Source organism: Hemicordylus capensis, chromosome 1, assembly GCF_027244095.1.
Source record: "Hemicordylus capensis ecotype Gifberg chromosome 1, rHemCap1.1.pri, whole genome shotgun sequence".
Lineage (NCBI taxonomy): Eukaryota > Metazoa > Chordata > Lepidosauria > Squamata > Cordylidae > Hemicordylus > Hemicordylus capensis.
In genome coordinates, this window is record NC_069657.1 from 239,688,932 (window position 1) to 239,714,855 (window position 25,924).

A 25,924-nucleotide genomic window follows, 5' to 3' on the forward strand; every position below is an offset into this window, starting at 1 on the left:
CAATGGTCCATTGGGACATGACCTCACTTGTTACACCTCCCCTTTGCTCACTCATCGGTCACATGAGCAGAGGTGCTATCTGGGAGCAGAAGCATATGCTTTTCTCTGCTCTGTTATAGTGTATATTGACATATACAACATATATATAGTTGTATTATATTATTATTATATTACATATATAGTTGTATATATGTTGTATATACAACATATATAGTTGTATATATAGAGAGTATAATATATTGACAAAAAGAGATAGAAAGAAAGCGTGCATACGTGCATCTGTGTTTGTGCTTAGGCTTTCTTTTAGTGAGAGAAACAAAGGGAGCAAGATGTAAGTAGGATTTCATAGAGGTTTCTACTTTCTGATTCTATCATTCTTATTGTGATTACAGGAGAGCCTTGGGGCTTCCTCCTCTCTATCTAAGGCAAGCATCTTTTTAATAGAGGTTGTCCTCAGGGCATGCTCTAATGCTTCAATACACCTGTGTGTGTATCTTCATGAGTCCAGGTGCTGGACCATTCATTTGACCCTTTTAAGCAAAGGCTAGTGCCACCTACTGGCTGGACATATTAGAGCAACATTTCCTAACAGGTGGCCCAAGCTCAGTCTAGGGGCAAAGAGCAGGAGGACCCCGCAAGCCCCACCTCTCATCTTCTTTCCACTCGTTTCTAGGCTGCAAAGGCTGCGGACCCTCCTGCGTAACCGGAGGCCCAAGTCTGGTCCACCAGAAGGAAGCAGCAAGAGAAAAAAAGAGGGTGCCACAGTTCCCATGGCTGCTCATCCCAAGAGCTGGCACTTCATTGCCTGCTGCAGAAAACCAAAAGAGCAACAGGAACCTGAGCAGCAGGGGGGGGTTCGCATCAGCACTCCACCAGCCCCTCCCAGAGCAAAATGGTATCATCTCTGCAGGAGGAGGGAGGCTGTCGCTCTCAAGAATGGGAGGGATGCACACAAAGACAGGCAAAGCTCCAGAGGACTTGAAAACCTGTCTGGAGGTAAGGAGATGCTCAGGATTGAGGGGGCAGGGTGGATTTAGGGGTTGAGAATCTTAGAAACTGAGGCCAATAGGTGAGGCTGGGAGGCAAAGCAGGTTCCCAGGTCGCTATACTCTTCCTAAACAAAGAGGGATCCAGTGAGAAGAAACTGGGTCCTTTTTGGAGGAAGGACACAGATGGGTGCATTAATATGTCTCCACATTCTTCATGTTCTTTCCCCCATATTCATCAGTGAGCGGTATGCACTGCTCCCTCGACTCCTCAGACCAGTCCCAGCTGGAGAACCTAGAACTGGTTGAGGAGGTCATGGTGGACCGCTCAACACAGACGGTCTGGGAAGACCAAAGTGAAACTGAGAGGCAAAGCTCCAGAGCAGATTGGAACCAGTCTGGAGGTGAGGAGATGCTCAGGATTTGGGGGGATTTAGGGGTTGGGAATGGAGAATCTTAGAAATTGAGGCCAATAGGTGAGGCTGGGAGGCAAAGCAGGTTCCCAGGTCGCTATACTCTTCCTAAACAAAGAGGGTTCCAGTGAGAAGAAACTGGGTCCTTTTTGGAAGAAGGACACAGATGGGTGCATTAATATGTCTCCACATTCTTCATGTTCTTTCCCCCATATTCATCAGTGAGCAGTATGCACTGCTCCCTCGTCTCAGACCAATCCCAGCTGGAGGACCATAAACTGGATGAGGAGCTAACCGTGGGCAGCCCAAAAGAGCGGGTCTCCAGATGGGAAAACATGGGCTACACGGACAGCCAAAGCTCCAGAGCAGTTTGGAACCAGTCTGGAGGTGAGGAGATGCTCAGGAATTGGGGGGATTTAGGGGTTGAGAATCTTAGAAATTGAGGCCAATAGGTGAGGCTGGGAGGCAGAGCAGGTTCCAAGGTTGCTATACTCTTCCTAAACAAAGAGGGTTTCAGTGAGAAGAAACTGGGTCCTTTTTGGAAGAAGGACACAGATGGGTGCATTAATATGTCTGCACATTCTTCCTGTTCTTTCCCCCAGATTCAGTGGTCAGCAGCATGTACTGCTCCCTTTTCTCCTCCAGCTCCTACCAGTCTGAGGTGGAGGACTGCAAAGTGGATGAGGATCTCATGGAAATCATCCACAGGCATATGGAGGACAGAGAGGAGGTACAAAACCCCACATCCCAGGTGCTTCCTCCACAGGTTGCTTCCATGTTCTGGACCTTTACCTTTCCAATTGCTTTTCTGCCATCAGATGGAAGGGAGGGGGGTGGGCACGAACGGTGGTTCCACATGACATGTCATATAGGACTGTCATGGTGATATTCCCTGTGAAAATCAGCAATGCCTCTCCCGACCATCATGATCTTACTGCATGATGAGACTCAGAATTAAGCCCCATTCAGCACCTGCTCCTTTATTTCATTTCTGCCTCCTCAGTCCTCACTCCTTTCTTTCCAAGTGGCTTCTGCAACTTGGGCTGATTCAGAGGCACACAAGTGAACAGGAAACAACTGAGACAAGGGGCAGAAGCCTATTTAAGGATTTCCTTTAAGGGACGGAAGTCCTGGGAAGCCTTCAGAGTGCCGTGCCTGGATATTCTGGCTCTGCCCTTGCATTTTAACTCCCAAATTGCACCACAAAGAGGGTGTGGAAAAAGACAAGAGGGCATCATTGGAATTACTGGAAAGTGCTGGGTTGCCCTGCCCTCTGTGTCATCTGGATCCCCTGAAAACACTGAATGGAGGAAATGTGTGCCTCTGGGGGGAAATGACTGGAGCAGAAGCAGCCACGGAGCCCAGAACAGTTTCCATAGTAGCCTACAGGATCCCACCCCTTTTGATTCCATCCCCTTTTCAGTTCTGCCATCTCTCTGTGCACTAGCAGAATGCTATGCAGGGTGGGAAAGTCCTCAATTCCTCTCTCATTCAGAGCCACCGCGGGATGGGTGCTGGACTCTATCAGAATGTCCTCTCTTACCTAACTGCTTGACTCTCTTGCAACTTCAGAGAGCCAGCAATCAGGATGAGGATGTCCATTTCCTCGCGGTCCTCTGTGCTTGCTGCAAGGCTGCATATAGGAGCGGCCAGGAGACTCTGGATCTCCCCTACACCAAAGGAGAATTGATAAAGGAAATCGTGGTGAGTGAGAAAGAGGACCAGAAATCGAGTGAAAAGATGGAAGTTAAATAAGGGGTGGGACTGGGAGGTCAACACATTTGTGTTACCAATGTAGATTCCGCCTTTTAACACCAAACTTCTCCCAGGGCAGCTCACAAGCTTATCTTGAGAAAGTTCTGTAAAAGAAAGGCTTGCGGATTTGCTAGAGAGTAGGACAATGCAGCCTTTTGGAACAGGACCACTAAGTCCACTTAAAAACAGCCACAAGACTGCAGTGTACTTATAATTCCCACTCAAGGGAGTTAAGTGGTCGATCAAGATATAGACAAGTGCTTTGGAAGGAAGGTTGGAAGGTTGGGTGAGGTTGGAAGGAAAGCTCAAGAGTGGGCTGAAATAACCCCTACTAGGAAGCATCATGAATTGATGCTTCTCTGCTCTGTTTTGGCCCTTGGTCTTTCTCAGGTGGTGATGGAGAAGTCCCCTGTGCAGTCTGGGCCTACCATTCTCCTGCTTTATGCCATGGCTGCCGTCTCCTGCCTCAGGTATCTTTTCTGGGAGAAGGGGGATCTCTCTTCACAATAAGCCAAGAGGACTGGCAAAAGGGGTGCAGTGAAAGGGGCGAGTGAGGGGAGAAAACCTTCAGACCTGCTCAAAAGCCCCAGAGCAGTTCAAATAAAGGGGAGAGACACGGGCAGAAAAGGAAACGGAAATTGCCTATAAAAAAGAAGGGGTCTTCCCTTTGGCCCACAACACTATCAGTACAAGTGGCTGGAAAAAGAACGGGGATGTATTGGCTCTGTGATGGCCCCAGCGGAGTTTTGATTCCTCTGGAAGTTGCTGAAAATAAAATATTTTTTAATGCTGGACATACAGTAATTTGGGCTAAGCCAGAATGCGAAGCCATAATTCGGGAGGGAACAGAGTCGTGTCTGAACTGGCCCGATAGCCTGCAACGACTTTGGGGTAAATCCAGCTGATATGTGGACTCACGCTCTCTATTCTGGAGGATATTCGAACTAAAAGCCATGTGTGTAAAAGCTCCAGGTAGGACTTGGGGGGGAGCAAGGTGTGGCAGCAATTTGCACCTCACCGCAGGCTCCCAAATGCCTTGGGCTGCACCTGAGGATGACAGCCTCTCCCCCACCCTGCATAACTTATCTTTCCCCTCTACCCTGCCAGCAAAATCAAGCCTCCAACTGACCCAGAGCTAGAGTCTGCGATCCTGCGCTTCGCTGTTCGCGGGGTCATAGAGGTGCAAGCAGGACATGTCCACAAACAGGTACATTCTTATGGAATTCATCAAACACACCTCCTGGAGCCATGATTGCTAATTCCCTGAGATACCTTCTATCTTCAGGGGTGCAGTGGGCAAACAAAGCAGAGGAGGTGATTCACGGGTGCTGACACAGTCTCTTTCCACCTCCTTCATTGCATGGCTTGTGGGCCGCTGGTGGCCTCGACTTTCCGGTCCTCACCCCCGGCTGACAAGGCCCATGCTCCCCCATGCCTTCTGCTGTGCCTTCTGAGTAGCAGCGAGAGACGGGAAAGCCAGGAAGGTGCCTGGAGAGCCCCCTCAGTGTGCACACTCCCCGCTCGCCACTGGGTCACATGCTGCTAGGGGTGCGGGCACTGGGCCAATCACAGGCCTGTGGCAGAAGGCAGAAGGAGATGTGGAAGTGGCAGCAGAATGGGCGAGTGCCGGCAGCCTCTGCCGCATAACCAGTGAAGGTCAATGGTCTATTTTGTCATCCGGAATCCATGGAATGGCTTTGATGGAAGGCTCTCGCCTTGACTGTGCTGAGCTCCTCTTTGTTGACATGCTGGAGGGCGGGGCCTGGGGGGAGTGCCGCAATTACACACTGGCTCTCTCTTTTCTTTCAGGCTCTGCACAAACTCGCAGCAGACAATCTGGAGCTGATGCTGAGGGGGTTTTTGTCAGAGGCCCCAACCACACAGCATCTCTTGTCCCTCCTGGAGGTAAGAACATTGAAGAGGTGGTGAGGTGGGAAGGAGAGCACGGCAGGGAGAGATGGACACCTGGGCCACATGTAGTCAGCGGGAATGCCCGCCATGCACCACTGTGGCTCTTCTGTGATTGGCAGCCCAACGGAAAAGGCAGGAACATCATGCGCAATCTCATACAACATGCTGTTGAACAGCATCACATATGCTCTACACATCTCTGAATAAAAGCTTGATCAGGAACAGTATCCCCAAATCAAAGAGACGCAGGAGAGAAACAACTGAGCAGACTCACCTGTTCCATCCTAGAGATCTCTGGGAAGCCACTCACTTCCTCTCCTGGACACAAAGGGCTAGACTATACATGCACAGATTCAAGAGGTAAAGCTTCTCCTTGAAAGCACCACTTTAGGGAGCAGGTGGCTGAGCAGATACTTAAATGCTCCCTGTGGCAAATCAATACTGCCCTTGACCCTGGCTCCCCCCAAAAGGATTCTCAACTTGACTCTTAGCCAATATAAGGGCATAGGGGAAGAACTGACACCAGCTCTGTGAAGAAATTCTGCTATACATGTACACGAGTGGCTGGAGGAATAGTTTCAAATCCAGGCAAAGGGGCATGAGAAAGCTAGATAGGTCCCTCACAGGTGCATCACACAGGCTTCTGACACCTCAGTATGAGCAGTTGACAGATTCCCACAGAAAAACAGAGGGCAGAGGAGGAGAGGTGAGAACAGGAGGAAATCCGACTCCTTCTTTCCAGACCAGAGGCTTCACTGGAGTCCCTGACTAAGTCCATGTGGGAGGCAGTTGTGTGATGAGACACGGGGATAGTCAAGAGTTCATACGGCGTGACAGAGACAAAAGGAACTTAAAAACAGGACTATGACTCCCTGTTTCCTGGAAATAGCCCTGAGAAGCCAAGCATTCCTTTTATACGAAACATACCTGTTTGTTTGTTTGTTTGTTCAATTTCTATACCGCCCTTCCAAAATGGCTCAGGGCGGTTTACACAGAAAAATAATAAATAAATAAGATGGATCCCTGTCCCCAAAGGGCTCACAATCTAAAAAGAAATGTAAGCGAGACACCAACAACAGTCACTGAAGGTACTGTGCTGGGGGTGGATAGGGTCAGTTGCTAAATAAAGTCAGGCTTTTGGTTTATCATTTTAAAGTTTTAGGTTTTAGAGTTTTTAATCTGTGTTCTAAACTCTTTTAATTGGGTTAATATTTTAACAGGGTTTTTTTTAAGATTGTGAACTGTATAGGGACTTGTATCTGGGGTGGTATAGGGCCATGTTAAATACTGTAAATAAATACATGTTAGCTGCATGTAATGAGATTCTGCGGTGCTGTTTCTCTTTCAGCACATCAACATCTGGATCCTCTCCAGGAATGCCCAGGAGAGAGCACGAGCCAGCAAACAGTGCGCCAGCTTGCTCCGCTTTAGTGTCATGATGCCTGATTGTGATGTGAGTATTACCACACACAGGTTGGCATAACTTGGTTTTGAAGGCCAAGAGAGTCCTTGTTTTGGGAGGCAACCATAGCAAGAGAAGCAAGTGGAAATCCTTATTCTCTTCTTGCTTTGTGGAGTGAGTCTGAAGGCTGGACTCCTTGCATCGAAGTGGCCTGAAGACTTGTCCCAGTCTCTGGAGCTGTTTCCTTTTGAGCTCACATTTGTCCCTTCGATTTGAGGGCAACAGAGGGAAAGCCAAGAATCAAAGTGGGGAAGTGAGATTGGCCTTGTCTGCACCTTCCTCTGGTCTCCGAAGACCAGAGATGCATTTCATGGAGCTCTGAAACCAGGCACAGTTCTAGCTCAGGATAGCGGGACTCTGTGTACTAAATTCAAAGCTAATCAGTCACTTGGCTGATTTTTAATTTTTTTTCTTTTCCTGACAGGGAGGGCATTTCACTTTTTTCTTTTTTATTTTCCCCGTTGATCTTGCACAAGACTGCAATCAGCCACCAGGTGGCAGCCTTGTGCAAGAGCAACAGGGAAAGCACCCTCCCTGTCTAAAAAATTATTAAAAATCAAACCATTCTCTCAAGGGCTTCAAATTTAATACACAGAATCCTGCTATCATGTGCTACAACAGAGCTTGGTTTAAGAGCTCCATGGGCACAGGAAACAAGTCTGCCCAGAGTGCTATCATGTCAGCAAAGACTTGGCAAAGCCACCCCTCCATCTCATCTTGATCCACTTTATCCGTGGGGTCTCTCCACACATCAGCATCGTATCTGCAGAATGACAGAGTATCCCAGGAAAACATTTTAGGAAGTGCAACTCTTTTTGGATGCAGATACTCTGAATTAAGCTCCATTTGTAAAAATAAAACCTGTATAATTCCGCTTGCTAGGTGAACAGTACCTTGCTGACATAGTAATGAATTTGGTCTAAATCCCACCCTCATAGGAATGCACCCCAAGCCCCATGTGGAAAAGCTCCAGGAGGGGGCAGGCAGAGTAAGAGAGAGGTGATAGTTAAAAATCAGTTGGATGACAATTGGTCAGACAATGAAGAGGGAGAAGCTAAGCTGGAGGCTTGGGTCAAGGGAGGAGTAGTGAACAGGAGGGACTTTTCTGGAGAAGAGAGAAGTCAGGCTTAAGGAGAGGCAGAGGATAAATCCAGAGAGGCGGAGGGTAGATCTGAACGTCCTGAGAGGGGAGGCACATCAGGAAGAAAGCGATCAGGTTAGGCACCTAACCCCTATGTGGAGAGGAGGAAAAGTAAGAAAGAAACTTAACTCAGAACATTTCTGTAAGCTGTAAGTTATAAGAATTTTAACATCATTCTGAAACCACTATGCTTATGTATATCTGAAACTTTGTTGTAACCATCACGCTTAGATTCCCCCCCCAAAAAAACCCCAATAAAACTTGTTACTTAGGTATGTTTTATTTCCTCTCCCTCAACACCAGCAGAAGGACTATGCTATCACACAAACAAGATGGGGGGAAAGTGAGAGTTGGTCTCAGATCCTTTCTAATGAGGTCTGAGTGGTGGTAGCAAAGTTACTCTTGGCAGCAACGTTACTCACAGGCCTCTTATCCTTTCATCTCAGAGCTAAATGGGCTTCTTTCAGCCTGACGTGTGGCAGAGTTTGCTCTTCTGGCAACATACCTGTAGGTCAAGGGCGTAGCAAGGTTGGAGTGGGCCCAGAGACGAGATTTTAAAAAGCCCCCCCCCCTCAAAGTCCAGGGCCTCCACACACCCCAGGCCCCCAAGGATTTAAGTCTGATATTTCAAAATATGTATGCTGCCTAGAAATACATTTCACTGAAGACACACACACACACACTTCACAATATATAGTGATATACATTGAGTACTATATATTTGTGCTACTTTTAATGCCCAGAACACACTAGAAACACTAATTATTAAAATGGGACCCTCGCTGCAAATTAGCAAAGGAGACTTTCAACCATGCAGGGTGAGCCTATGTCTGTTTTCTCAGAATTCTGAACCAATTCAGTCAAGTTTGATTGCAGGAGGTTTTTCACAGGAGGCTTTGAAAGCCCTTTTACACACTTCTCCTCTGGAATGGAGGTGCTGCATTCCCATGCTGGCCAGATTGACCCTGAAGTCCCTGCGAGTTACTGGGGAGCAGTTCACACATAAGAAAAATAAAAGAAAATAAAAGCACCGCACATGCTTCACAGTTCTCACTCAGACCTTCTGGGTTGCAAAACAAGCCAGCAAATATTCCAAGCGGTTTTAAATTAAATATTCAGAGACGTCTCAGTCTCTCCCCGTCCACATCAAAGCCCTTTGGCAAGCAGATCCCTATATATGGGCGGGGGGGGGACCACAAAAAGGAGTCCACCTTCTACCTGGCAAATGCTGGGCTGGGCAGAGGGTCTGCTGCAGAGAGCTGTGGGGGCCACTCTGCCTGCCTGCCTGCCTCCTTCTTTCCTTGCTTGGGGCCTCCCTTTAAGCCAACTCCAGTTCAGGCTTCACGGAGGCCTACACGGAGGCCTCCCTGGAAGCCCCGCCCACCCGCCCATCAGCTGAGAGGCGCCCAGGAGAAAAGGATCTCTTGGCAGCTGGCCTGCTGCTTCGATGGCCCCCCAGGAGGACAAGCAGGAGAGAGGCAAACAGGGCAACTGGCTGAGGGGCCTTGGGGCTGGGCAGGGGGCAATGGGGAGTCCTGTGAGGTATCCCTGGTTGGGCCCCCAGGCAACCGCCTCCCCTTGCCTAATGGTAGTTACGCCCCTGCTGTAGGTATCCAGTTCATCCTGTCACCAACCCCTTGCCAAGACAGAGAGGAAAATGCACCCTCTTGGAGGGGCCTGCTTGTCTATTCACGTTAGGAAGGGAAGAGATGACTGGTCTACCCAACCCAGGAATATCCATTGCCCATGAAAGAAGGGGAAGGGCTGACAAAGCAATGTGGATGACAGAGATCCCTCTCATTTTCCTTCCTGCTAGAACTCTGCAGAACTCCCCAGTTTGGGCCACCATGTGGCCAAACTCGGAATCTGCATAATGGATTGCAGGAAGGATGTCAGCCGAAACGCCAGGGAGGGAATCTACCGGCTCCTAGAAGTACTTCTCCACCACAAAGGTAAGGAAGCTGGTGAGACCAACACTGCTTTCTAGATTATTATGTGTTCTATAACAAATGCCTTAGTTTCACATACCAGTAAATAAGATTATAGCCCCTGGTCTTTTGTCTTGGTCCATTTATATCCACTGATTTCAGCCGAGTCCCTCGAAAGGTGCTTCAATAAGGGTGTGTCCTCCACAAAGATGACTCTGCTAGTGAGTGACCAGCAGCTGATTCAGCTGGATTTCCTCATCTCCCCTTCTCCACTAGACCCCATCCTATGAGCAAACATGGAGACAATGAGTATACAGGCCCTCTCGTAAACCAGACTCGAACCTCTTATTTCTCAAGTCTGGCTTTGGACCACTGCTGCAGTGAGCCATGGCGGGGTTCAGGCAATTCCTCTTGGGGGGGAATCCGGAAAGACTCCCAGCCATTCTGTCAGAAACCCCCTATGTCATCAGGATGTATAAATATTTAGCCCCTGATGTTTCCTTCTCAGGCCAGAGCAGCAGAGAAGCTGGGGAGCTGTGGAGCCGGAGATGGCAGGAGGAGGAAAGAATTCTGGCCTATCTGAACACCGCCAGAGTTGGGGAGGTAAGAAGATCCCTCTGGGTGGCTCCCTTGGGTGCCAGAATGACCCATTGTCCCCCTTTTTGTGAGTGTGAGAATGGGCAGAGGTGTGCTTTTCACTTTCTGCATTCAAGAAGCGCCAGAATCAGCATTAGGACATCTTGACACAGACCTCTCCAGAGACACAGTGGGCTAAATAACTGCAGTGCATGTTAGTTCATGGAAATGCAACTTTCAACCTGCTGTAGTGGCATGACACCTTGATAAGATAATGATGATTGCTTTGGTTTGGAATATCTACATCTATCAATGCACATGGTCCTTTACTGAGTAGCCTGAGCAGAAGAGCAGGTCCTTCCCCAAGCACCTTGCCATCTCAGTTCTGACTGTGGAGGAGATCAAAGAAGGAAGGAATGAAGAGGGAAAATAGGAGAAGCAGTGCTTATGAGCTGAATGCATGTGAATCAAGTTGCACATCTTTGGGCTTCAGGGGAATTAATTGAGGCTGATTCTTGATTTTAGGTTTTCAGGGAGATCTTTAACAAAGATCAGCAAAGATCCTTCCTGAGGACCACGCTTTGGGCCATTAATCATCCCCTCCACAGGGTTAAGGAGGCTGGACTGATCCTGCTGTACTCCCTCCTGGGCAAGGCCGATGCACTGATGGGGTATGAGGTGAGCCACTGGTTAAGCTGCATGGCAGTGGGGGTGGGGGGTGGCATGTAATCAAAAAGGGCCTCTGATTCTGGTGGGTTGGGCATTTTCCCCATCTCCCCAGGAGGAGGAAATCCGGAGGAAAATCTGGCGTCGTCTCCGCCAAATCAAAGAAAGCAAAGGGCTGCCTGAAGAAATCGAAGGTATCTTAAAAACCAAGGTAATCTCTATTTCCAAGGAATTGGGGAGGGTAAAACCACATCCCTGGAGTCACAGTGCAGGTAGAAGTCCTTTCCCCCACCCAAAGCCATCCCCTGTACCATAGCTGGTCTCAGGCGTTAAAGGTCCCAAACATATTGATGTAATGTGTGTGACCTGGACTTCCGAAGGGATCATGACTTGATTAGTCAGGAAACCTTATGCAAGTTCTTGCATTAAGTCAATCCTTTTCAGGCCACATGCACATGTGCAGTGCATCCTGGGAAGATGGAACTTTTGGGAGAGAAATTCCTATAGTTCCTTGCTTTTTCAGGTGCTACAGGCTCAAGGCAACATCCAAGGACCTCAAATCTAAATCTAGTAGTCCTATTATGAATGTAACCCTCCCAGCCACCCTCTCCTCCTGCTGCCAGGACCCAGAAATTCAATGTGGACCTAATGCAGAATTCGGGCGAAATTTCTGAATGTGGATGCTTATCTAGAAAATGAATCCACTAACGTGGGATTTTTTTCAGAGCCAGTTTTGAGTGGCCCACCTAACTTCCATGGCACTTAATAAAAGCTACGGCTATGACTTGCTTTCTAGCTGCATCTTTTATATGCTGTGGCCTCAAATGATTACTACCACAGTATTATTCTAGAAAAAATACCAGCAGTGACATAGGTCCAACAGGGTTCTTTCCAGGGGCATAGCAAAGTTGGAGTGGGCGCAGAGACAAGATTTTAAAATGGGCCCTCCCTCACTGAAGTAGAATATATATAATATATATCCTATGTGTCACAATAGAACATCATTCTAAGTTATTTTTACAGGGTTTGTAAATTGTGGATGATGCAAGTCTTTTAATGGTACTAGAGAAAGACATGCTGTTCTGGTAGCTCCAGGTCTTAACACTCACATCAATTTCGGAGGATGATTACAACTGAAGGAAGCCCGGGTGGGTGTGTGGCTGGGGGAGTCAGTCATGTGACTAGCCTCTGGGGGGGCCTCCATGGTAGTGGGCTCCCAGACAACTGTCTCCCCTTGCCCTATTATAGTTACGCCCCGGGTTCTTTCTGTCAAAGAACCCCCTGCTTTGGAAGCAGACAGTACTATTTGCTTTGAGAGCCTGAATGCTAACACCAGCTCCACATACAACTCCTCCACTTAGTACATTAGGAGTTCTACAGCGATTCCCATCCCTAATACTTTCCTTAGTCAAATGGTGCTGGCATCATTATATTTTTCCTTCTCTTCTCTCCCATTCAGGTGACTTACTGATGGACCTTGGAGTTGTAGCTAAGCCGACTAACCTCCCATGACACCTTCTTCCTTGTGGGGCAATAGTTATGGAAATGTCTGCTGATTTGCTTTGCTGTACTTATTATACTGATTTCCTTAGGATGCTGTATTCAGTGTGTACCTGGTCTGATTGCTATGTGTAAACCTAAACTTAAATTTTGGCCTAACAAAAGGGCCAACGGTAATGTAGCTCAATTCATTGCTTTGCAATATCTTGAGATGCATGTTCATGAGGCTTAATAAAGGTTCGCTCTCTAGTGATCACTTGATTTCTTGACCTCAGGGGGGGATTCTGATATCGGTATTAATAGGTAGATATTCTGTTATTGTCTATTGGCCTGGGTTGACGTGTTTGCCATCTTAAACTCTTTAACACAGAGCCTGAAACCTCTGCCATGACCTGGTTCTTTAATCAGCATGTAGAGGGCATCTGGCTCGGTGGTGTCAGCATTCTCGCACATTCCTATTGGGCTCGTCGTGGGTCCGCTTTTAGCCAATCAAACAGACTCAAGGGAATCAATCAAAGGCTTTATTGCATCGCGATAGCAAGGTAGACAATGGAGCTCACGCATCACATTGAATACCCAGAGCACAGTTAGAAATACACTTTTATACATCCCACAAAATGTGAAGTTCCCGGCCCCCAATACACATCCCAAACCGATGACCTAATCCTTTCTAATACGCATGCGTAACTTAACACTACTGTGCATCAGGTGATCTTCTCTCTCCTGGGAACCAAGCGCCTGTTTCATTAGCATTTCAATTGCTACTATAATTGTTACTTTGCTTAGCTAGAGAGAGAGGTAATGACGACTATTGTTAAAGACAATGTTGCAGAGAATGTCCCTGGGCTGAGCAGCTGAGGTTACTCTAAGTTAGAGCTTTTTAGCTTTCTAAGCAAAAAGGAATTTCTTTGGTTTACTGAGCAAAATGGAGTTGCTTTGGCTTACTAAAACACATCAATTCCCCCCTTGAAATAATGCATCACCCTGGATCTTCAGGGTGCTTCAGGATGCTCTCATCAATGCTTGTAAGGGTACGGATGTGTATTTAGGTCCCAAACTGTGGTGGGGTCTAAAAGCTTTCATAAACATTTGGATTAAAGTTGGAATGCATTGCAAGCAACAACATGTGATTATCAATAAAAGACAAATACATACTATGATTATGATTATCTTCTGTACCCACAGTCCCCAATTGGGTAACCAAGAAGTGAGCCATGCCCATATATCCATAGGGTTTTCCTTTCCCATGTTATGCCATATTTGATCTTTAAGATTTTGAACATGATCAGCAATGGATCCAGTCTCATTGACATAAAAACAGCAGACTTCACCTAGGACTGCGCAAGCTCCGCCTTCTTGAGCTGTGAGAATATCTAAAGTTCTACGATTCTGCATAACTACTTCTCCTAATGAATTTATCTCTGTGCCCATATCAGTTAAGGCTAACAGTGTCTGGTTAAATGAGAGTTCGATTTGTCTGGAAATATTAATGATAGCTTTTTCTAGTTGATTGACTCCTAATCTAGGTAGTATAGTCCTTGCCCATTGATGGAACTTAGTGTTTCATGTAGCTAAGGGGTTTGGAACATAATTGATTTTGGCATATCTTCGTGTTCTATGTAACAAGCTTCCAAGATTAAGAACTTGTGGTGCATTAAGTGTAGGTTTCACATAAATGGTAGGTGCTAAATGGGCTGGTGCACATCTGCCTGTCCATCCTGGGGGTAATGCACGATAGGCTCTGTTCCCACAGACCCAATAAAGGCCTGCTGGTAAGGCAACAATTAAGTTGTTTCCTGAACGTGGTAGATTGACATCATGGCTACACAAATCCACAATGTCTTTACCTGTGTGGCCCAAAAATTGCTTCCATGTTTTTGATACTCCCTCTGGAAAAGCACATGCAATTGTTACCCAGATGTCATACCAAGGCGTGTGCGTGTTAAAACTGGAGCCTTCACAAACATGATCAGTCTGGTTTGCCTGTTGACAAAGGCCAAAACCTTTTGTAAGATATATGGAAGAATGATAAAGCTTCAGGGCCTTTGAAACAGTGATCCACTCTGAGTTTGTGAAGTTAAGAAAAAGAAATTCTCTAAGAGAAGTAGGTATTGCTAAATCAAAAGGAATATGAAAACATTCTAGTTTGTTCTCTCTGTGTTGAGAGAACCATGTTCTGTCCGTGCTGTTAAAGGACACTCTGTGTGTACAGCTGTGGTAGGGATTCACTCCCAAAAACTTCGCTGTACCATTTCTATTTTCAGTGCAGATAGGATGCAAGCCGTGGCTTGAAAGCTTAATATCCGGGATACCAAGGGCATTCCTGTTGAGAGTTTCCCGTTGAATGTAACCATAGCGATTAAAGCTAATACTTTCCCCTTGGAAGTGAATTGTTTCGCTGTGTTTTCCCCAAGACCAATATGTAGTGTAATTTGAAAAATAATGGGGCTGTTCTGTGGTTTGTGGATAAGTAATCCACCAGCCAAGTGTGACTGGAATGGCCACTACATTTAAAATATCCCCTTCTGTGCTTGCCATGTGACTGCATAGCCAGCAGTCATTTAAGTTGGCAATGTCAGCTAAAGTCTGTAAAAGTGGAGCATGTGGGTGTTGAATTGACCATGTACACAAGAAATAACATGACAAACACCAAAAGAGATACATCCTCCCTTAGTACAGGAAAAATTAAAAGAAGAGGAGAAAAAATATTGTTCTTTGCAGGAAAAATATTTGAGAAAATTAAAAGTGTCCTTCATCCATTGCTTCCCACACTGCCAGAGTATCTTCAAGGGAAAGAGGCTCTGGTGGGAGTTTTGGTGGTGGCTGTTTGCATAAAGTGAGTCTCAGGTCTCCATGCTTGGTCACCGCCCAGTTGTTGTTGTCTTCTGGTTCCTCTGCTGGGATAGGCGCGAATCTCACTCGGGTATGATGGGTCCAAGTCCTTGATCCAGAGAGACGAACTGCAGTTTGGGTCACTAGGAGCACTGTAAACAGGCCCGTCCACCGTGGCTCGAGGTTAGGCTTCTGCCATTTCTCAAGGTACACCTGATCGCCTGGCTGGAAAGGGTGTTGTGGTCCCTCTAGTGGCGGCCGTTGTGTTGCCTGTAAATGAGAAGAAAGAGAAGACGAGGCAGCCGCAATGCCAACTACATGTTGTTTCAGCAATTCTTCTCCCCTGACATGTAAGTCAGATACATCAGCAGATAGAGGATTTAGAGAACACACTCTCCCATACAGAGCTTCAAATGGTGAGAGCCCACTACGCCCCCTCGGTGTGATGCACATGCGAAAAAGGGCCAGAGGCAAGGCGTCTGGCCATTTCAGCGATAGTTCTTGACATATCTTCCTCAGGTGTGTCTTCAAGATCCAATTTGAGGCCTCTACTCTCCCGGAGGACGTGGGGTGCCAGGCCATATGTAGGTGGTAGCTAATTCCTAAGGCTGTGGCCACCTCCTGCATGACTGTAGAGGTAAAATATGGCCCTTGGTCCGAATCCAAATGCCTAGGAAGTGAAAATCTTGGTATAATGTCTTGTAGAAGTCTCTTGGTGACTTCCTTTGTCTTGTTTGTCTTACAAGCAAATCCCTCTGACCGCCCAGTGAAATTGTCAATAAACAATAATAGATATTTCTACATTCCAGCTCTAGGCATGTCAGTGAAGTCTAATTGCCAAGAGTCACCTGGGGCTGTTCCTGTTCTGAGCAGACCGCGTGGTCTTGCTCTCCTTGGTGGAGCTGGATTGTTCTTAATGCAAACCACACATGCGTTGACAGTGGTGGTTACCATTGCTCTTAACTGAGGGTGATAAAAATATGTGACCAAGAGCTCATATAGTCTGTCCCTTCCCAAGTGTGTAGTCAGATGGGCTTGCTTAACTAAGGCCATGGTGGTGCCATATGAAAAGAACTGTTGGCCTGAAGTATGGACAGCTCCATTCTCAGTTTGAGTCCATTCAGGGTTTTGCAAAAGGTTATTTAAAGTAGACACGTCCTCTCCTGTCATTGGGAAAGGGTGATCTTGAGGCTGAAGTAAGGGGAAAGCTGGAATAAGTGGTAACATGGTTACTGTGGGTGGGGGTGGCAGCAGAGCTGCTGTTTTGGCTGTGTGATCTGCTCTGGTATTGCCTTGGGCAATCTCAGTGTCCTTTCTCTGATGCCCTGGACAATGCATAACTGCAACCTTGCTTGGTAAAAGTATAGCATCTAGAAGTCCCAAAATCTGGCCACCATGCTTTATTGGTGACCCATCAGTGGTAATTAACCCTCTCTCCCGCCAGATGGTGGTGTGCGCATGTACTACCGAGAAGGAATATTTTGAATCAGTGAAGATATTGACCTTCTGGTCCTGGGCTAACTGCAAAGCTCTAGTCAAGGCGATCAGTTCTGCCAACTGAGCTGAGGTCCCAGGGGGTAATGAGTTAGCTTCCACTGTAGCATGTATGGTAACCACGGCGTAGCCAGCCCTCCTGACCCCATTGTCCATAAAACTGCTCCCATCTGTATAAAATGTGAGATCTGCATCTGATAGTGGAATATCAGTCAGGTCTGGCCTGGCTGAGCAATGATAGTCCAGAAATTGCTGACAATCATGCAAAGGAGGGTCTGGTTCTGACATGTTTTGTCGTAAAAGGGTAGCTGGATTTAATGCAGTGCAGTGATGAATGGAAAGTTCTGGAGACTTGATAAAAATAGCTTGGTACTTAGCCATGCGTGCAGGTGTCAGCCATTGGTTTGCTCTGTTCTCCAACAATGTAAGAACTGAGTGTGGAACATACAGTTTAGTCTTGGAACCTAGGGTGAATTTCAAAGCTTCTTCCCAAATGACAGCTGCTGCGGCCAGGGCCCTCAAGCAAGGAGGCCAACCTTGGGCCACGCCATCAAGTTTGGAAGAAAAATATGCAATTGGGCGATGATCCTTGCCCAGGGTTTGTGTAAGTATCCCAGATGCTGTTCCCTGACTCTCAGAAGCAAATAAGTAGAAAACCTTGTTGTAGTCTGGCAGTCCAAGTGCTGGAGCACTTGCAAGAGCTGCCTTTATCTTCATGAAAGCAGACGGGCAGTCTGCTGACCATGTAAAGCTGTCATTTTCTCCTCCAGAAAGTGCATCATACAGAGGTTGGGCTAAAGCTGCAAACCCATGAATCCATTGGCGGCAAAAATTAGCTATTCCAATAAAGGAACATAACTGGCGGCGATTGGAGGGTGGGGCTATTCTGCAAATGGCCTCTTTTCGCTCTGGCAAAAGAGACTTCTGTCCTTGGCTGAGTAAGAGTCCCATCTACTTAACCTGTGGCAAGGCCACCTGTGCTTTAGCTTTTGATGGATGGAAGCCTGCATCCGCTAGATGGAGCAAAAGTGAAGTGGTAAGGATCAAATTGAGCTCCTTTGTGGTTGTAGCTAGGAACAAATCGTCTAGAAACTGCAGCAACACAAAATCTTTTCCCTCCTCGCCCTCAGGGGGTGTCCACCTGCCCAATTCCTCCCTCAACGCACCGCTAAATAAGTGAGGAGCCGAATTAAAGCCCTGAGGGAGCCTAGACCATTGGAGCCTGACTTTTACATGTGTTATCGGGTCGTGCCTTTCTAATGCAAATATTGGTTGTTATTCTGGCGCTAAAGGTATGCAAAAAAAAAAAAAGCATCCTTCAAGTCCAGAACAGTAAAAGTAGTCATTTGTGGTGGCACAGCTGTCATTAAAGTGTGTGGATTTGGCAAAATTGTGTGTAGGGGTTCCACACAGGCATTTACTGCCCTTAGGTCTTGTACCAGGCACCATCTACCGTCTGATTTTGGAATTGCAATGATTGGGGAATTCCAGGCACTTTGGCTAGGAACTAAGATTCCATTGGCTATAAAGGCATCAACAATTGGTTCATCAACAATCATCAACAATCATCAACAATCAACAAACATCAACAATCCTTCTGCGCCTCCCTTCCTTAAGGGATACTGTGGTATTGCAACAGGCTGGGTGTTTGGTTTCAATCGGATTGTCACTGGTTGGGCATACTTTGCTTTGCCTGGCACTCCCTCCTTGGCCCACACTGTCTCTGGTACTTGTAAATCAATCAATGGTGCAAGCATGGGTGGAAAAAGACCCATCACTCTAGCTTGAACTGCCCAGGTTTCTGAATCAGGAATTTCCATAATGATTTGGTCCGGGGTGAAAGATAAGGTTGCCCGCATGGCACACAATAAATCTCTGCCCAATAAATTCACAGGGCACTGAGGCATGTGCAGGAAGGAATGTTGTCCTTGCGACCATGCGCACTCAAAGGGTATGGCTTCCAAAAAGTGATGTTTTGCTGAAGCACCCGTGGCTCCTTCCACAAAGGTGGAACGGCTGCTTGGGGTAGCCCCTTTTGGAGTGATTAAGACTGAATGAGTGGCACCAGAATCTACTAACATTGAAACAGTCTGAGCATTCGCTCCAGAGCCCACTTTGCAGGCCACCAGGGGTTCTGTGAGTGAAAGTGTTCGGCAAGTAGCCAATACAGCTGTTTCCTCCGGCCTGTCCTATCTGGAGCTCCTTTGTTGAAAGGTGCCCTGGGGACTAGGCTGGTAGTGCTGTTGCTGGCTGTGCTGTTGGGATTGGAACTGTTGGAATTGCTGTGGTTGTTGAAAATGCTGCTGCGGCTGTGGCTGAAAATGCTGAGGCTGAACAGCAGAGGCTGTCTGCCAATAGGGCATTTGCTGTGGAAATGGCACTGACTGCGGCCCTTGAAACCGGGTCGGACAGTTCCGGACCCAATGGTTTGGGTTTCCGCAATGGTAACAATATGGAGATCCCTGTCAAGGGGATGCTCTTCCCGGCCCCTGCTGGGCCCCGCTTCATCTACCAGCATATAAGATATGTGGTTTACTCCCTCCAGTTCTCTCTCTCTCTCTCTCTTTCTCCTTCTCTGACTCCTTCTTCTCCTTTTCCTTCTCCCTTTCCTCTTCCTTCTCTTTTTCCTTCTCCCTCTCTGACTCTGGGTCTGGGTTCGCTCTCTGTGTATAGACGCGGTAGGCTGCTTCCACTAAAGAGTCGAGGGCCATGGTTAAAGGTGCATCTAACTTATTCAGCCTTTTTCTAATGTCCTGGGCACTCTGAGCTAAAAATGCTGCTCTCAAAATATGTTCTGCTTCTGGAGATTTAAGGTCCAGGGACGTGAACTGGCAAAGGCATTTTTCAAGCCTTTCCAGAAAGTCTCCTGGCGATTCTTTTGGACCCTGAAAGGTCTGATGAAGTCTGTTCCGATTTGTATGTCTAGGCACACAAGTGTTGAGAGCCTCTAGAAAGAGCTGGCAGAAAGTGTCCAAAGCGGCACGCCCAGCATCAGTATTTGGATCCCAGTTAGGATCCTGCAAAGGATATAGATCTGCTGTTGTGGCTACTGGTGTCTGACGGGCGCCCATGTTGGCAGCCAACTGGGTAGCTTTTTGCAAAAGGAGGCGTCGTTCCTCCGCTGTAAGCAAGGAACCGGCCATTTGCTGGACATCGGCCCATATAGGTTTGTGAGTAGCAAACACAGACTCAAAGAGACTAGAGCAGGCTACCAGGTCTTCTCTAAGTGATTTGGTTTGCAACTTCCAGTTCATTAAATCCGCAGATGAAAAGGGAACATGGACTAATGTTTGTTCCCCTGTGGCAGTTAAAGTCTCCCTCAATGGAGCCAAAATTGGGACCCTGCTGCTGCTTTTACTCCTAGTATGCCAGGCAACGGGGCTGGTTTTGGGGTTTGTAAGGGAGACGGTACCGCTGTTACTAGGCACAATAGCTAAATCCAAGGCTTCCAAATCTTTCCTTAAACGCTGCAATGGTGTTGTTCCCAAGTCAACCAAACCTATGCCTGCCCCCGTTCCCAAGGATGTCAAAGGTGTAGGAGGTGACCCCAATGTATCTCCCCCCTCTAAGTCAACCAAACCTATGCCCGCCCCCCTTCCTGGAGAGGGTGCTCTCTGTACATCAGGCACATTGGGAATTGGATGCAACTGAGGCTGGGGAATAACCTGAGGTTGTGGTGGGGGTGGAGATGGGTAAATAGGTTGAACCCAATCATCTTCTGGATATTCATAGGGCCTGGGAAAGGGTGGAGGAGGGGTGGGAGCGGAAGGAATGAGGGGAGTGGAAGGGCAAGACTGCAAGGGAAATAGTCCAGAAGAATTCCCTGCGGGCATTAGCCCACAGTTTATAGCTAACAGAGGTCTGCACCATAATTCCATGAATGGCTGAGCATAGCGGTGTTCTTCATATTTTCCCGTTTTTGAGCAATATATCAATAATTCCAAAATTAAAGATTGATAACACTTCCTGTAGATGGCCACCAGGTGGCGCCATCGCCAAGCGGATAACTTGGCCACACTTCTATACAAAGACACTTCAAAACTTTCTTTTTGAGAGCATTTTTCTCCCCTGTGAGAATTTCCCAATTCTTCAACACACACTCCAAAGGCATGCAGGAAATCCTTTCAGATTTGGTGTACTTGCTATTTCTGCTCCCCATGGCCCCTCCCTAGTCTGCCTGTGCTTGGGCCGTTTATTTTTGACTCAGCCGCCCCTCCCTTGGGCTTTTGGCTTGAGTCGCCCCTTTTCTCTCGGGCAGCCCTTCTTCGGCTGTGAGGTTTCCTTTCCCCCTGCTCGAGCTAAAAGTCCCCCTTGTGCCCCCCTTTGGGCTGGGGTACTCACCAAAGACGTCCCTGGATTTCACTCTCCACCCAGACTCCCATTCACTCCTGCCTCGATTCCCAGATGTAGCGTGTAGTAACGACTGGCACGTCCCGGGGCCACGAGAATCCTCCGCAGACAAAGGCTGTGGTGTGCGCTGGCCCTCACTGTCCCGTGGCGGGTCAGATCGTCCACCCAGGTCACATCCGACACTCACGGCACCAAATTGATGTGAATTCAGTTCGTCCTTGGGTCCGCCTTTTCGCCAATCAAACAGACTCAGTGGGAATCAATTAGAGGCGTTTTATTGCATCGCGATAGCAAGGTAGACAATGGAGCTCACGCATGACATTGAATACCCAGAGCACAGTTAGAAATACACTTTTATACATCCCACAAAATGAACGCTGAGAAGTTCCCGGCCCCCAATACACATCCCAAACCGATGACCTAATCCTTTCTAATACGCATGCGTAACTTAACACTACTGTGCATCAGGTGATCTTCTCTCTCCTGGGAACCAAGCGCCTGTTTCATTAGCATTTCAATTGCTACTATCATTGTTACTTTGCTTAGCTAGAGAGAGAGGTAATGATGACTATTGTTAAAGACAATGTTGCAGAGAATGTCCCTGGGCTGAGCAGCTGAGGTTACTCTAAGTTAGAGCTTTTTAGCTTTCTAAGCAAAAAGGAATTTCTTTGGTTTACTAAGCAAAATGGAGTTGCTTTGGTTTACTAAAACACATCACTTTCACACTCCCATATATTCTTTTTTATCTGGAAATCTTCACAAATGTAAAATTGCATGTATCAATTGGCTGGTCGCGCAGCAGGTGAAACCGCCCTGAGCCATTTTGGAAGCCATTTTATACAAATCAAAATAAATAATAACAACTCGGTTGGCGGATATCACTATGTAGACCACAGTTTCTCAAGCGCCGGTCCCCGGACCGCTGCCGGTCCCCAGGGGGTTGAGTGCCGGTCCGTGCAAGTCCTTTCACACACCCTCCTTTTCAAGCATGCCAGTCCTTTAACACCCTGGAGATGAGCTCCCTGGAGCTCATCTTTAACCAGGCAGCCTTCGCTGCAGGGCTCTGTCTTCCTCCGGAGTCCCAGACAGCCTTTTCTCACTCCCAGCTAATCTCCAGTCTCTTTGATGAGAGGAGATAGCGAGAGCGAGTGACATCACTGGTATGCAGCCGCCTGTGAAACACACACGAGGCAGGTAGCAGGGCGAGTGAGAGGGAGGGCTTGGCTTGGCTGGAGTGCTGCATGCCTAAACTCTGTTCTGAACTACTACAGAGGAGGAACAGAGGAAGGCAGGCAGGCAAAAGATAAGAAAACAAACAAAAGTAAGCAACAGTGCTGATCAAATGAAAAAAGAAGGGAAAGATAAGAAGAATGAAAGGGGTGGGGGTGAGGGGCGGGCTGATCATGTACTGACGCAACAAAAGGGGATGGAGATCAAATAAAATGGGATTTTTAAAAGCAAGCATACAGGAGAGAACAAGTACAATCTGTGTGAACTGAGAAATAAAATGTGGGGGGGGGATGAGGGAGATGAAGAAAGGGGTGGCTAGGGTGAGCTACTGACTTACCAAAAAGGGGATGAAGCTAACATAAACTGGGATTTTTAAAAGCAAACATGCAGGCAGAAGAGAGAACAAGTGCAATGTGTGCGAACTGAGAAACCCAGTGGAAAAAAGAGATCACGAGAAAGGGGATGGAGTGGGGGCTGGGTGTAGCAAGGCATGGAATGGTGAATAGAGGAGAGAGAAGGAGGGAAAGAAGGATGAAGAAGAGACCCACTAAAAGTCTTCCCACTCATGTGTGAGTACATAGTGCTCCCTCCCTCCCTTAAACCTCTGCCTAAAAATCATAACAGTTGTAAAAACCTGGAGAGATATGAATGTGTGGTATGAAGGGTTAAATCTCCCACCCCGTTCCCTGTGGTTTACTTTCCTAATGTGGATGCCATATTGCTGTGTAAAGTTCATTACCATAACATTACCTTTTCAAGGTAATGAGTGTTTTAGTTCTGAGTGTACTGCTTGAAGGTTTTTTGGATGATGTTTGTTTACAGACTTCCAGTATGATATGAGATGTCATGTTTTAAGCTTCCTATCAATTAAGTTGATAAGCTGGTTTTATGGTAGCAAACATGCATTGTCCCATTTGCTAAGGAGAGCAAGGGCAGTGATTACCAAATGAAGAGAGGAGGAAATCTGGAGGGGGAGTATTGTGTGTGTAAGAGAGAGTACTCTTTTAAAAGCAATATTAAATCACTATTTTTATGCATTTAAGAAGCAAGATATTATGTATACAGGAACTTGACACAAGTTCCTGCCTGCATGTTTATATGCAAAATAGATAGATGAGGAGTAAGAAAAGACAGAATTGGAAGAATGGAGTGTAAGGTTGCAGCCTAGTTTTAAAAGATGGTAATGTTAAATCTGGACTGGACAAATCTCAGGTGCCAGGGAGCCATGATGTCTCATCCTTTCCTCCCTCCCCCTTCTGAGCCAGAACTTCAAAAGTTAAATATTGATTAAATTCATTTTCATTAATTTCACTTTGATTTAATTGATTGATTAAGTGTTATTTTAATAATCGGCACCCTAAAAATTGACCTCGGCCCCCATGAGCCAAGTTACAGACAATTGAGTGGTGAACACCTGTGAACGCCTGTACTAATAGATAAACTTAAAACCCCTTTGCTAACTGCTGGTCTGGGACTAGAAACTGCACACACAAAAATATAGCGGTCCTTGAAACTGTGCATAACTAATTTAGCGGTTCTTGACTCCAAAAAGGTTGAGAAACGCTGATGTAGACCATTCTCTGCAAGTACAGTGCTGCCAACACGCTGCAGAAGATGCTCGTGCTGTCTGACTGCAGAAATGTTCTGAACTGCCTTCTAGACATTTTATCAGGGCCTTTGCACTGCACTAGTAATAATGATATTCACCATCTACCATCTGCTGTGAGCTGTTGTAGCTTTTAGCCTCCGTACTACTTGGAGGGTAGGCTGCATTGTTTATTCAAATTGTTTGGTCAAATCCTAAAGAAAGGGTTTAGATTGCTGTGTCTTACCAACCTGTTTCCGTTCTTTCGCCACTGTTGCTCCCATATCCTGCATCCGATAGAGCAGGACGGCTTGGGATTCTTCCAACGTTTCCCGCATGCTAAGCTCCTTGGACAGGTGCTCCTTTAGCTGCGAGCAGTAAAAATATCAAGTCGACAAACGGATGCTGATGAAGAAAAACTTTATTTGGGCCTGGTTTGGGCCTAGTCACAATCTTGAACCTGATGGATGATGTGGCCTCCGCTCATTCAAACAAACTCCTGGAGATTTCTCCAACAATGCTTTATCAAGTATCCAAAGCAGCAGGGACATAGCTAGCCCGCCGGCGGCCCGTGTGCAGCCGCAGCGGGCGCCCCCGCTAACCCCACCCCCCACTTCTGATGTCAGATGCTGGGGGTGTGGTCTGGCAGTGAGTAGTAGCTCAGCTGAAGTTAAGTGCTTAAGCCCCAAGATTTGCAAAAGGACGAATGTTTTAGCCAGTTAACATAACTGTTTCTCCTGCAAAGTGTCAGCAGATGCAGTGAACTGCCCTGCAATTGCTCCACATACATCAATAGTTGTCAGTAAGATCAAACTGACCTCATCATCCCGGGATAAAAAGAGCGGTCTCTTTTGTTCTTCTTCTTCCCCCCTTGTGTGTACACACACACTGCTTCCCCAGTATGCATATTGCAAACCAGTATATGCCACGTTAATTGTGATGCAAAGGGAAGCTTTCCACTAAAACCTGCCTAGGCTGTGCTACATTTTAATGAATGCGAGCAAGGCTTTTTGAGCTTTTCTGAGTCAGTTCAGTTGTTGAGGAAGGGAGCCTTGAGGCTCCATTCGGGAGTTGCCGTTACAGTTAAACTTTAACTGCTAAAGGGGCTGGCATCAGAAAGGCATTCACAGGGCTTGAGGGGGGCGGGGGGGGGGAGAAAGAAAAGGAAAGGGAAAAGGAGAGCTTGTTCCTTCCCATCCAGCCGAGAAGCGCAGTGCTGAGAGGGAACGTACATGTTGACATTACTTGGTCCGAGTAACCATCCTTTCCTGCTGACTGGCAGGCGCTGCTCCTCTGTTTTCCACCACCACCACCACCCCTCCACACGCGAAGCTGGAGCCCTCTGGCTGGTGCTTGTCCAGCTTCAAGGAAAAGGCACGGAAGCAACGAACATGTCATCAGCTGAGCGTCTTTAAAACTTTTGAGCCCAGTTTGTGCGAGCAGCAGGCAGCGGTCGCCTCGCTGCGGCTCTCTGAGCATGGAAAAGACTCACGACAGCAGAAAACCTCCCTTCAGGAGCCTCGTTCCCGCCCAGCCTGGCGATTCCCGCTCAAGGGCGGGCGGGGAGAGACTTGAGGCTGTGGGCTTTCTGGTGGCTCCGCCGCCTCAAGAGCGCCCATGCGGCTCCGGGGCTCTCTCAGCGCTCTGCCTCTCGCCTCGGGAGGCCAGGCCAGGGAACAATAGTCAGAGAACACCCGATGGCGAGATAGCCATTAGCGCTGCTTTTGCCATGCAGCCCAGGAGCGGCTCTTTCCTGCAGGGAAGAGCCGCTCCTGGGCTGCGCTGCTTGGGCGCCTGTCTTTTAGCTAGTTAGGCTGGCGCTGAGGGGTGGTCAGTGGTAATCAGCCGAGATGGGATGGGTGAGGGAGGGAGGGAGGGAGGGGGTGGGGGCGGCAGCCCTGTAGCGAAGGTGGAGAGTGGGGGATGCCCAAGACAAGTACTGCCTGCCTGCCTTTGAAATGCGGGGGGGGGGGAGGGGGAGGAGAGGCAGCGGCTCCTTGGAGGCAGCGGCCCGTGCGCTTTGAACACTTCTGCACTATGGTAGCTCCGCCAGTGCAAAGCAGGATATGCTTCAGGGCCTTACTGAAAAAACTAA

The 25,924-nt window shown here is 47.5% G+C and overlaps 2 protein-coding genes and 1 long non-coding RNA gene across 3 annotated transcripts; 1 reads left to right on the top strand and 2 right to left on the bottom strand.

The window, feature by feature from the left end:
• The first annotated feature begins 251 nt into the window (after window positions 1-251).
• On the top strand, window positions 252-12,591 carry LOC128339502 (maestro heat-like repeat-containing protein family member 1). Its single transcript, XM_053283563.1, has 15 exons — window positions 252-331; window positions 674-996; window positions 1,229-1,390; window positions 1,622-1,786; window positions 2,002-2,129; window positions 2,972-3,103; window positions 3,545-3,624; window positions 4,262-4,361; window positions 4,964-5,059; window positions 6,414-6,518; window positions 9,485-9,620; window positions 10,105-10,199; window positions 10,698-10,850; window positions 10,954-11,049; window positions 12,298-12,591. Coding segments are annotated over exons 1-15 (1,785 nt in total). The 5' UTR covers window positions 252-329; the 3' UTR covers window positions 12,310-12,591.
• On the bottom strand, window positions 7,233-9,001 carry LOC128339504 (uncharacterized). Its single transcript, XR_008313059.1, has 3 exons — window positions 8,887-9,001; window positions 8,091-8,173; window positions 7,233-7,290 (listed from the first exon to the last, which is right to left on the bottom strand). It is a non-coding gene; the product is annotated as an uncharacterized LOC128339504 (long non-coding RNA).
• Window positions 12,592-12,845: 254 nt separating the features above from the next.
• Window positions 12,846-21,011, bottom strand: LOC128339503 (uncharacterized). Its single transcript, XM_053283564.1, has 2 exons — window positions 20,245-21,011; window positions 12,846-20,163 (listed from the first exon to the last, which is right to left on the bottom strand). Exons 1-2 carry the CDS (start codon window positions 20,540-20,542, stop codon window positions 19,169-19,171), a joined length of 1,293 nt encoding a protein of 430 aa, XP_053139539.1. The 5' UTR covers window positions 20,543-21,011; the 3' UTR covers window positions 12,846-19,168.
• Window positions 21,012-25,924: the final 4,913 nt, after the last annotated feature.